The sequence below is a fragment of the Ambystoma mexicanum genome, chromosome 4q (assembly GCF_040938575.1).
Source record: "Ambystoma mexicanum isolate Mex_15411 chromosome 4q, UKY_AmexF1_1, whole genome shotgun sequence".
Lineage (NCBI taxonomy): Eukaryota > Metazoa > Chordata > Amphibia > Caudata > Ambystomatidae > Ambystoma > Ambystoma mexicanum.
The window spans coordinates 646,594,840-646,607,825 of record NC_090928.1 but is presented as its reverse complement, the minus strand read 5'-3'; the positions used below and the strand labels follow the sequence as shown (position 1 = coordinate 646,607,825).

The 12,986-nt window shown below is 47.5% G+C and overlaps 1 protein-coding gene across 1 annotated transcript in view; it reads left to right on the top strand.

Annotated features, from left to right (window-relative positions):
- LOC138467899 (uncharacterized) overlaps nt 1-12,986 on the top strand; it is a 216,818-nt gene that overhangs the window by 73,475 nt on the left and 130,357 nt on the right. The window contains exon 4 of the mRNA XM_069608216.1: nt 10,356-10,421. Within this exon, the coding sequence (XP_069464317.1) occupies nt 10,356-10,421 (66 nt within the window). The remainder of the gene's footprint in view (nt 1-10,355; nt 10,422-12,986) is intronic.

Here is a 12,986-nt window from a genome sequence, read left to right as displayed (position 1 = left end):
CATCGGGCATTGAGGCGGGCTGAGTGCCTCGAGGAGGCTCGCAGGGATTTTGGTGAGCACATGGGGTTGTCCCTGCGAGACCTCGGGGCCAGGACAGAGTCCCGCCTCCAGGACATTGACATGGAGTTCGAGGATGCCCTGGCCAGCATCACCAAGTGAGCCGCAGGACTAGCCCGCTGCCTTTGTATATAGTTTTTTAGTTAGTTAGTGCTAGGTTTCCTTTATTTATTTTTATTATTTTGGACCGCTCGGACAATGGCCACTTTTTTGTACATATTTATTTTATTAGTTAGTATTAGGTTTCATTTGTGCTGTTGGGCTCATGGACCCTGGAACATTCCTGTATATATTGTTATATTTTGGGAGATACATTTTTTAATTTTTTTATTGTTTACACCATGACGTAATGGTTTTTCTTTGATTTCCTACTACATGGTTTTGCTTTGGACAAATTATATTGATTTTTTAATCCTTTGTTTTTTGGTTTATCATTTTTGTTCTCGGACATGGACCTTTTATTTACTTTGCCACATAGTTGTATGTTTTATTGGTTTACTTGATTTGTGTTTTTAATACATTTTTATATTATCTTACACTTGTGTTATTTTCTCTTTGGTTTCTTACATGTCATGATATGGGTTTTGACATTCACTTGCACCCATTGTGTATGTGTGTGTGACAGACATGTGTTCTTTTGCATACTTGCCTTTGGGGTTGTGTCATGTGATTGCATTCACTATGTGGGTGCATGCAATCCTTGCCTGGGTGTTTGTGCTGGGTATGCTGGCCATTACTGCCATGATTGTGTATCGTCAGGACCTGGGGCCAGGGGGACATGGGTGGGGGCCTGCTGGCAGGTTCCCCACAGTGCTGGGGGTGGTGGGAGACATGGGTGGGGGCCTGGTGGAGGGTGTCCCTGGTGGATGGGGGGTGGGGGTGGTGGGAGACATGGGTTGGACATGGGTGGGGGCCTGCTGGCAGGTTCCCCACAGTGCTGGGGGTGGGGGTGGTGGGAGACATGGGTTGGACATGGGTGGGGGCCTGCTGGCAGGTTCCCCACAGTGCTGGGGGTGGGGGTGGTGGGAGACATGGGTTGGACATGGGTGGGGGCCTGCTGGCAGGTTCCCCACAGTGCTGGGGGTGGGGGTGGTGGGAGACATGGGTTGGACATGGGTGGGGGCCTGCTGGCAGGTTCCCCACAGTGCTGGGGGTGGTGGGAGACATGGGTGGGGGCCTGGTGGAGGGTGTCCCTGGTGGATGGGGGGTGGGGGTGGTGGGAGACATGAGCCGGTGTGCAGGGTAGTTCCCTGTGGTGTGTGCTGCCTGCAGGGGCCGTGGAGGGTGTACAGGTAATGCCTGGGAGCACACAGCCATATCGCGTGTGGAACTTCCCGCGCACCCCTGAAATCCACGTACCCGGCCATATCGCGTGTGCAACTTCCCGCGCACCCCTGCAATCCACGTACCCTGACTAATCGCGTGTGGAACTTCCCGCGCACCCCTGAAATCCACGTACCCGGCCATATCGCGTGTGCAACTTCCCGCGCACCCCTGCAATCCACGTACCCTGACTAATCGCGTGTGGAACTTCCCGCGCACCCCTGAAATCCACGTACCCGGCCATATCGCGTGTGCAACTTCCCGCGCACCCCTGCAATCCACGTACCCTGACTAATCGCGTGTGGAACTTCCCGCGCACCCCTGAAATCCACGTACCCGGCCATATCGCGTGTGCAACTTCCCGCGCACCCCTGAAATCCACGTACCCGGCCATATCGCGTGTGCAACTTCCCGCGCACCCCTGCAATCCACGTACCCTGACTAATCGCGTGTGGAACTTCCCGCGCACCCCTGAAATCCACGTACCCGGCCATATCGCGTGTGCAACTTCCCGCGCACCCCGGTATACACGCACACGTTTATTTTTTCTCTCAGCGCGTGTCTGTGTTTGTGGGTACCCCTTTGTACGTCATTTGTCCTGGAGGGCCACAGTATTGGACATTGATCATGTCTGTATATAGGTGCTATTTGTTGGCGCACCTTTTAGCGCACATTTCTTGCAGGCGCAGAGACGCTACCGCCTGCTTTCTTGTGGCGGTCGTGTTTGTGCCTGTTTGTGCCTGTGCGCTGCTTTGAGCGTGCGCTTTTTTGCCCTATTCTATTCCATGAATACGTGTTGTATGCGAGCGTGTGGGCGTTCCGCGCACTTGCCTCCTAAACTTTCCCCGTGCCGCCCACATTCTTCCCCATTCCGAGTGTTGTGCCCCATTTTATTCCCCATTCCGAGTGTCCCGCCCTGTGTTCCGCCTACTTTAGAGCTGTGCGCTGCGCTCGGAGTGATAGCGCAGTGGCCGTGGCGCACGACGTTGGTTGACCTGTGCGCCGGCCTGCGCCGCGCGCTTTTTCAGCGCACGTCCTCTGCTTTTCTTGCGCACGGACTTCCATGAATCGACGTGCGCTGGTTTCCCTGCGCTTTTCGCTTATTTTCGGCGCAGCGCACGTATTGGCCCCTCTGCGCCGGGATTTTCGGCGCACATTTATTCCATGAATCGGCCTGTCAGCCTATTGCCACTTATGTCTTAAGAGCCAGAGTTTTTAAACTGTTCAAGAGTTGCAATTGGCGGGGGTTAAGCTGGGGGATTGCATGTCCAGTTTACCAATGTCTCATGCCACTTTGCCATTCTAATGTCATAATTGACAATAGGTTGGTACTGGCTATAAGCGCTCTCCCCATTTTATTCCCATGACTTGATCTGATGCCTGGATGAGGGAAATCCTAAAAGGCATGAACTGCATGAGTGTTTCTTTTACCATGTGTGGAGGCTATGCATTAAGGTACTGGGCCATTAACATTTGGGAAAATGCATAATCTAGGCTCATATCTGAAGTTGGAGCCGAATCTTGCGTAGAGGTTAAATTGTAGGTGGTGCTGTTCGTCACTTTTGCGAAGTGGGTTTCGACCCAACAGGCGTCTTTTTCAAGGCTAAGACCATTGTGCAGTATTGTGGTGGTGTGGGGAGCATAGAAGCCCCATGTGAAGGAAACCAGTGAACTTGTAACAAGTTGTACATCAGTGACAGTTGTGAAAAGACACAAGTGGTGACAGAACAGTGGTGTGTGTCCATTGCATTGTTGGCAGTGATCGTGAACATATCACACGTTTGGCTCAGGCCCGCAAGAAATAGTTACACAGCATGTTGCAACGGTCATGTGGCAGGTGTATGTTAGGGAAGGGAAAAGAATGAAAGTATGATGTATACAGTGGCATTGCACAGAACACAATTGCAATTTCAGGAACATTTAAGAAGTAAATGGGGAGAAAGGGAAATGCAATGAGGTTAGAGGGGTGGGAAAGAGATGGAAATATACTATGCTGGTGCGCCCAGAGCTAAAAGCATGCGTAGGAAGGAGTCTTACCATGTAGTCATTGGCGATGCTCATGAGTGGGCCTCGGCTTTTTTTAACCTGTGGGAATGGATCAAGAGATGAATGGGAGGACTTTGGAAGTAGGGTGTGTCGCAGTGCGGCGCTGGGAGGCGGGATCAAATGGCACTCTAGCAGGGGTGTTTGTCATAAGGATAGCGTGGACACAGTGTTAGTTACTTGCGTCCTGGCCGTCTGGCGGGAAAAAAAGTAATGGCAGTGCTTACTGGGCCTGAGTAGGGTGGAGAAAGTAGTGCCCGAGCACAAGTCGCACAGGCAGAGCAGGAAGACGTGCGGGTGGCCGTGAGCAATAAGAAACCGATCCTGAAGATCCTACGTGTCTGTAAAAATTGCCCGCGTGCTGTCATTCTTTGTAGCATCTCAGAATGGGAAGGCATTCAAGGGAGGGGAAACCCCCCAGGGATTGTGTGGAGACTGGTCACTGGATGCCTACGTTGGGCGGTGGAGAGAGAGAGGGAGCTGATGGCGCTGCGGAGTGGGCAGCAGGATACGGGCAAGGAGGTGCTGGCGCAAATAGAGTACGCAGCCTTGTCAGTGTGAGCCTTGTCAGTGTGAACTGATAATCTGAGTTGCAACATTATGTATGACGTAAAGTGTGCGCTGGTGAGGAGGGAGAGTGTGGCTACAGCGCACCATATGGAGTGAAGTTTACCTATTGGGCCATTACGACCACTGGAGCAAGATGGGAGGTCACAGTGATCTTTCGATCCTGGCCGTCTTGTGAATCTGTGTAAATAGCAGTCTGTAGCAACAGGATTGGCTGCTAGCGGCGTGTGGGCGTGAGACTACATTAATCGGATACTGAGCCAGTAGTATGTGACTGGCTGTAGGCATTGCCAATGTCATAGAATTGGAACAGTGCCATAGATGTCCGCGATAAGTGTGATTAGACAATGTTGATCGCACGCTTGCTGTGATGCAACTGCTTATTGGCAGTAGCAGGGGAGTTGCTAGGTCTGGAAAAGACCTGGGGCTAAGCTGATGTTGGAATTGTTGGGACTTGGGGCTAGCTAGTCTTTTGGCTGTAGCTCCTGAGATTATATCAGTGGCTACAACCAAAAGATCAGGGGCTATAGCCCTCTTAGCCCCCCCCTAGCAACGCCCCTGGGCAGTAGGGTACTAAGCAACTTCCTGTCTAAATGGGGAGGTGTCTAAATAGAGAAGTCTCTAGCTTGTTTGATATTTTATTTCTATCACGCTCGTACACAAGTGTTTCAGAGGGTGACAAGGCAAGGGAGGGGATCGGGGGAGAACAAAACAGAGATCTTACTAGGCCCAGTGACATTGAGCACGCGCAAGTGCATGGGAGAGGGGGAGGGGAAAGTGCATGGAAGGGGGGAGAAGTGGAAAGTGCGAAGCAGAGGAGAAACAGATAAATAACAATAAATAAATAATAAAGGCAACAAACAGTGGTAGTGCAGCCAGCAATTTGCAAGTGCTAGGTTTAAGGCAGCAGACAGGGTAGGTCTGATAAGTGCAGGAAGAAAAAGGGGGGGCTCTATGGGTACATATACAGACCCCAGTGCAAGGGGTGGCCCGGAGGCAGTGCGGGAGGGTGGCAGGATGAGAAGGTACCTGGGCCCGAAGGACAGAGGGTGGCCAGGTGCACAGTGCCAAGAGAACAGATCATCAGGGGAGAGGGGGAGCGAAGGCAGATGAAAAGAGGAAGGTCTTGAGGTGCTTCCGGAACCGGAGATGATTCTCAAGTTTTAGAGTGGCAGGGAGGCTGTTCCAGAGGGAGGCCCCAGCTGAAGACAGATCTACCCCCAGCTCGTTTCTTAGAAAAACGACTGACCCTGAGTGAGTTGGAGGTAAAGTAGCGAAGAGCTCGAGAGGGGAGGTATTTGCGGAGGGATAGCTGAAGGTATTTTGGACCCAGGCCCCAGAAAGCCTTGTGGACAATGCAGAGGGTTTTGAATTTAATCCTTGCATCCACTGGGAGCCATTGGAGTGATTTCAGAGCTGGAGAGATACGATCCCAGGGCTTGAGGCCAAGGACAAGTCTCGCAGTCCTGTTCTGGATTAGTTGCAGAGGGCGGTGAGTAGAGGCAGGTAGATTTAGAAAGAGGCTGTTACAATAGTCCAAGATGGAGACTAAAGGTGGACTGGTGCTGGGTCAGGTTACCCCATTGAATTAACTCATGGTCCGTCAGATGGGTTGTAGAGGTGCTCTGCATTTCCACGTTAAAAATGGGTGTGCCAAGTTGCAACGCAAGCTTGATGCGCAATGAATGCATGTTTAGACACCACGGGTGTAAGGAGGAGGAAGTGTCTGTTAGGTGGTTGGGAGGAGTAAGCTAGTTCTGAGCAGCGTGAACCCAAAGGGACATAAACTTGATAAGCCTTGCGTTGGCATGCAGGTGGTTGAGTGCAGACTACAGTCTTTGCAGTATGTGAGGGGGATGGAATGGAGCATGGTCACCGGTGGTGAGCATGTCATGTCTGGCGTGCAGAGCATGTTACTCCATGGCCTGCCAGTGTGTGGTTTGCAGAGTTAATCCTGTGTCAGAGGAAGGGTAGGAGGGCAGTACATGGGGAAAATTGCAGGTGACATAGTTCAACATTATGGGGTGCAAGGGCCATGGTGAGGAACTAGGAGTGGATCTAAGGTTAGGAGGTGTAATGTTTGTGTTCCAGGAGGGGGGCATAAAAAGATCATAGTAAGCGCCTGTTCCATGTTAAGACCTTTGGTAACACTTCTGTATTTGCATATGAGTTTAACTTCTCGCTGACTAAGTCTCAGCTGGTGGTCACCTCCTCTGGTATCACGTTTAACTTTCTCAAGGCCAATGAAAGATACGTCCCTTTTGTTATCAAGCTGGTGCTTCTCTTGCCAATGTGCAGCCAGTGGGTATCTGCTGTCCTAGGAGCAGAGAAGGCTGAGGTGTTCACGTATTCTTGTCCCGAGTTCTCTTATTGTGCTTCCTATGTACATGAGTTTGCAAACACAAATGATTACATATACCACAAATTTACTTTTGCAATTAAGTGATCAATCCAGTGAGCGCAAGTGTCAATGAAATTCCCAGATTTTGCGTTCTGAGCATGCAGGCAAGTGGAGCCTCACATTTATAGAAGCCAACAGTGAGCAATGGACAGCCAGTCCGGCTACTCTGTTGGAGGGGCTCGATGTATGATGGACTTTCTCAAAGTTGGAGCTCCCTTGAAGGACAATCTGAGTTTAGTTGTGACCCATTTCTGGATATCTTCATCTATTGAGGGCAGTTGCCAATGCTTGTTGAGTATCTGCTGCATCTTGTAACTGTCCTGACTGTATTGGGTTATGTATTATTCGTTCATCCTGAGGTTTACTCCTAGCTTTAGGCGTCAGCAGTGTTGACCTGTCCGTCGATGAGGCAGATTTGATGGCATTCTCTGACTGTTTCCTTATAGTCTCTGTTGATGAATTGGTCTTCAAGGAGTCTACATTCTGCAAGGTATCCAGTATCATTGCTGCAGCAGTTGCTTTTGGCGCGGATGAATTTTACTTTTGTTATGTGACAACTAGTGGCAAATAGACCCAAATTGACTTCAGTGGGTTTTCTGAAAGTTGTGGTGTGTAGACCTTTGGTGTCTGTAGTGATTCTTATGTCCAGGGAATCGATGGTGTGCTGGCGTTGTTTTTCCTGTTAGTTGTATGCCAAATATATTTGTGTTCAGGTATTCCTTGAAAGATTGCAGCTGAACTAGTGTGCCCGACCAGACCATTATCCCGTCATCAATATAATGATACCATTTGTGAATATGGCATTTGAAGTCCTTGTTGGTAAAGGTGAAAATCTGTTCAAATTGGTGCATGAATAGGTTAGCAACTGAAGGAGCGTATGTTGTGCCCATAGCAATACCCTTTTTTGGCGCTAGTATGAGCCCTCTGCGAGAGGATTCCAAAAATAATTTAATCTCAAGATGTGTGTAGAAGGCTGCAGACGTCTCCATGTATGCATATTCAAGGGCTGCGAAGTTGTGGTCAATCAAGATATACAGCTGTAATGTCCAAAGTTACCAGAAAGAAGCGACTTTTCCATTCATTTGATTGTAGTATGAGTAGAGTATGCATTGTCCCTTAGATAAGTAGGGATCTTTAGTACTTCTGTCTTGATGACATTGTTTATGTATTGAGAAATGGGTTCTGTCACCCAACCATTGGCACGTCCTTCAGGGATTAACGTGAAGTGCGTGTGGACCTTTGGTAGAAGTAGATTGTTGGCATTCGTGTCTGGTTCGATTTGAGGAAATTCTACTCCTCGTCGGTCAGAAGATCCTGTTTATACCATTTCCTGGTCAGCTCATTGGCTTGTTTTGATATTGCTTGTAGGGTCGGAAGCCAGGGTTTCATAACACCCTAGTGTGTCTAAGTGCATCTTGGCCATTGCAATGTAGTCTAACCTTTTCATAATCACTGTTACCGCCTTTGTCTGCTTCCTTAATGATGGAGTTCTTTTTGAGTTTGTAACCATGGTTTGTAACCATTAGATATTTGGAGTTGCTTAAAAAGCATCCAACATCAATTGCATAATCACCCATGACGATCACCTGCTGGCAAAGAGGCGAATGATTAAACAGATCCTATAGAATTCAGGTTACACTTCTTAAACCTTTTATTTAAATGTCTAATATGAGCCGAAGTACTGTAGATTGTGGTGTTGCAATTCACATTAGGCAAACTCAAAACAAACCTTTTGCTCAGATGCAGCATTGAGCCTGCTTAGGCATCAGTCCTTCGTCCACTTCTTGCCTCAACCGGCTGTGCTTGGAGCAGATACCTGGAAACACCATGGATAATAGCATTCAGACTGCCCCTGCCACCAGCATGGCATGCAGTGGTGAGGAAAGTTCAGCAGAAGTCTAATATTGCCAGTGTGCATAATGGCAGTACCGCACAGATGCGAGGCCCCCTGCCTTACTCTCATGCTCTGCTCCAATGGGGCACCATGGAATGTTAATGTTAAGGAGCCTGTGTGCAAGGAGCATCACGTGAGATAGCTGCAGTGCCACACAATATATATTTGGCAGCCTGCCATGTGGCATGTTGCGCGTGCTGCATTTGATTGGGTTTTTTTTCGTATGCCCCTGTCCTTCGTTTTTTTTATCAATCCATTCCTGATCCTAAACATGGTAACAGGAAAAAACTGTACCAGAAGTGCAGGAAGTGAGGATGGACATGATGCATGAAATGGTCCCTTCTATGACGCAGATCTTTGTGATATCTGCACTGTCTGATTGTTGAGTAGCTTAGACCGAAGTTCATTTTCTCTGCACTTGGTTTACAAAAATGCATGAAATTGGACAATGTCTACGAAATAGTTCTAGTACACAGTGTATGTTTATTTAGCAGGCTATCTTGCATACGTTTCATTATGGAGCATCGATTCTATTTCTTCTTTGGAGGGCTGTCCCCGTCCATATCTATCGATTTTACCCGAATGGAAGGTCTAATCTGTCATTGCAGATCAATTCTAATACTTCAAATTTACTGAATACTTTGAATAGACTGGAGTTTCTTTCAAATGCAAAGGCGAGCTCCTTGGTACAAGAACAAGAGAGGCCCCGAGTGTACGCTGTTGATATGGAAAGCGTTCAAGTTTACAGATTACTGTGGTTAGGAACAGTTTGCATGTAAGATCCGGCATACGTGTAATATCAATGTTAACATTTCAAGGCTACTTCCTTTTCATGCCTGAAAGATCCAGGTCTGTGACCTTCTTGGAACTTCAGCGTTTACGTTGGATGCAAACTTCTAGTTGAAACTGTGAGAGTTTGTCTAAAGAGGCGTTTCCCCCAAAGTCTGTTAGATGTTAAGAAGTGGTTTCCTGTTTTTAGATGCTGCAGCTAACTTAGTCCTTTGCTACGGTGTGCGAATAATTCAGCACGGAATGGGTAGGCACAGCAAAGGTAGCAAGTGTGGTGTATTTGTGTTAGTGCTGGTGAGGACCAAATGATATCCTCAGCTGCAGGAGATATGCCTTGGATGTGGGTGGCAAGAGTGCAGAGCTGTGTGAGGTCATGATGGTAACCTCAGTATGCCTACTGATGAAGATGAGCATCCTCGGGAACCTGTGGCCACTGTTGCCATTTGTTACCTTTACTTGTTTATTCCTGTCTGTGTGTATTCTTGTTTGTTTGCTGGCGGCTGCTAGCGAGGTCACTGTAATGTCAAGGTTTGGGGATTGCATGCCTGTGGAATCACACAAGTGCACTTTGCTTTTGGTCCTGTTCCGAAGTGCTACTCTACGGCTGTGGGCCTGTGTGCTTCCATGCACTGTAGGATGTATTGTGGTTGTTCTTGCGGCACATTTTCTTCTCGCGCTTTTGACTGTAGGCATGAGACGTGGGCAGGCTGTCTTCTATTCCATTCTTTTTCATATGTGCACTTTTAACATGTGTCCTCCTTTTCTGCCTGGTGGTGTGGTTGGATGTTTGTTAAAGGAGGGAGATGTGTGATCTTTTCTCTTTCTGGCTTGCTCACCTGTGTGTGTGCACTGTTGGTGGTATTGGCATAGTTGACCTAGTGCCAATTCCGATTTGACCGCATCTTTTTGGTCGAATTCAGTAGGTCAAATGGAATATTTTAATTAAAAAAGAGATGGGGTAAAGGGGTGATGGCATACTGTTTCCCCAACCAGAGTTCCAGTAGTGTCATTTGGGACTGGCCTGCCTGGGTGGTGGGTGCCAGTGGGTCTGCCTACCAGTCTGTCTACTGAAAGCCTTACCATGATAAATGCAAATGGTACGGACTAAAGAAGCAACGTATGTGGAAACTTGCCTTACGGCTCGAGCGCTCCTTAAAGAGTAGGACAATGCAATATTGCATGCAGGTAATTGTTAAACCGTGTCTCTGGGTCCTTGAACACACAGCTTTTGCACCCTCGTTTCTCAATTTTCATCATGTTACTGTTTGCTTTTAACCTCAGGTACGCTTGCTGTGGAACTGGCTTTGGGGAACCGAACAGCCCTGGAAAATCGGCATAACCCAGGAGGTAATATAGAAATATATTTTGGAATGAACTTCGTTCAGAAGGCAGTTTGAGGTGGGTGTTGAGGTGGGAAGTGCAGTTGTGCTGGTAGTTTGTGTTAATTGAATTGAAAGAATTTATGAATTGAAATAATTTGACTATTATTTACTGTGTGCCATTTCCGGGGCAACCAATCAATGCATTATAAAATAACACCCTGGGAACCCCCAATCTATACTGGTGACTTAACACTGTTGTCTGTCGTATTTTGTGCAGGCCTTGTTTTGCATCTGTATCTTTTCTGGGATCTGGGGATCCATATTTTACATAAGAGAGCACTAGACTGACTCGGGAAGTCCTGCATGGCCGGTGTCCACTTCAGAGCAATCTGAACCAGTTTGCTAACCATGCCCCGCCCATGGCAAATAATGTGATCCCTTGTTATGGAGTACATAGCGAAAACCATATTTGATAGTGATTACCCAAGGGCCTTTGCCCTCTACATGGAGACTGCCGCATCTCAGTCCACTTTTTTAAAAAAAATAAAAGGGAGCCAGATTACAGCCTGGCAATTATCGTCCAATTGCATTACTGGATTCGTCCAGTAGTGCAAAACTAACACAACCAAAACCTACAGCACAACAAACCGCACAAACTTCACTACATTGCAACAACAAAACAAAAACAGTCTTGCACAACAGTACACGACTACCAGCCGCAAACACCCCAGGCCCAGTCAACGTACCCACCGGGCTGAGGCCGCCAACAGCACATCACTGCTCTCTTGCATTTTTCTTGCTTCCTCCCACTAACTCAACCTCCACTCTTTCAGAGCCGCCAGAGCGCCAGGGGACCACTCCAGGGGTGATAGTGCGCGGTACAAATGTCCTTTAACATTAACATAACAGTTGAATGTTCTAATCTCTGGTTTTATCTGAATTAAATGTATGGATGTCTGAGTGCAATCAATAATAGGACTCAGTCTGGTTTTAGAAAGACTGGCAGCCACTCTAAATGGCCTTACACTGTCTCTTCTACAGAATGAGGTCACTAGGACTGGCCATCTGATCTTTTTAGCTTTCATTGACACGATGTTAGCTTTTGACTGGGTAAATCGAGAGCACTTATGGGATAAATGATCGAGCTGGGTATGCCCTTCATATGTTGTGAACATCTTGACTGATGTATGCTGATTTAAAGGTACAAGCGCGTCTTAGTTCTGATGGCAATCTGTCTGAGCCAATTCTACATTTAGAGGGCTGCGAAAGGGCTTTGTGTTGGCTCTGGCTCTGTGTAACATTTATACTGCCAACCTCCCGTCTGCCCTTTCTCCCTCTAAGGCTTTACTACCTAGGCCCGCATGTTTACATATACATTCTTTAGCTTATGCTGATGACTTGATTGTTTTGGACTGGACCCCAATTGGCCTTCAGCGTAGCCTTGACGCCTTGGCAACTTACATGGAAAAGAACAATTTCGATATAAGCACTGGAAAATCATGATTAAGCAATCTCATAGGAAGAACCATACCTTCAAGTGGGTCCTGAATGGGATCTGTGGCAGGTCAGGCGGAGGACGCGGACACTGGGTTGACATTTTCATTAGTTTTTAAATAAGAAAAGGGCCCAATTTACCCTATTGCTTTGCTGGTGTTCCCTGTCAATATAAATAACTACTGTGCTTGTATGTTGTCAGTAAGTCAAATGAAAAAGTCCACTGCCCAAAAAAACGACTTCTTACTGACCCAACCCCTTTGCTACAAAAATAAGGTCAGAAGAATGTCTCCCATCTCCAGATTGTTTTTTCTCACAATCTTTTTCATCTTTGATTCAGACATCTTGATAGGCTAATGTAGAGGAGGAGCCAAGTGCCTCTACCAGAAGTCCCGCCCCATTCTGCCTATATGTTGGCAGCCGGAAATTGTGACATGCGCAAAGCCAGTGATGGTGCCTCTACCGCAAAGATCCCTTGAAACAAGGTACCCATTGAGAAAATCCTACATGATGTATCCACGAAGAAACGAGTCTTCGGAGAGAAATTCTGGAAGAAGTGTGAAGATGAGTGAAAGAGACCGGTGACATCACACGAAGCAGACACCCAGAAGAGATGCCAATACCGAAGGTGAATAGACCTTAGAGAATCTGATGGCGAAGTAAAGAATGGAGCAACATTTCATGTGGAAAATGAAGATTGCACGTTATGATTGTACAGATGCAGTAACGCAAGTAGAACTAAGTAATCATAAGGCTGGCTAAACATAGTGAATAGACTGCAGGCGGTGCCGCCAATATGTGTGCAGGATGTTCCATGATGCATTTTAGCAAACTTGCACCCCGTGAATAGAAGGGCTGAAAGTGTGGTGCAGTAGAATAAAACGGCTGACAGCAAAGGAAGACGCGAGAAGGCTTGTCTGGCCCTGTCAAAAGCTGGGGCTGCCAAGGACCTGGTTATCTACTCGAAGATGCAATGAACGTGAGGAGCAAGCCAAGCTCCTGTTGATGTGTAATGCAAAACACTAGAAGTGGCAGGTTTTATTCATTGTGTAGTATTAAATACAACGAAGTAGCTCAAAACATGGTCTCGTGTCAC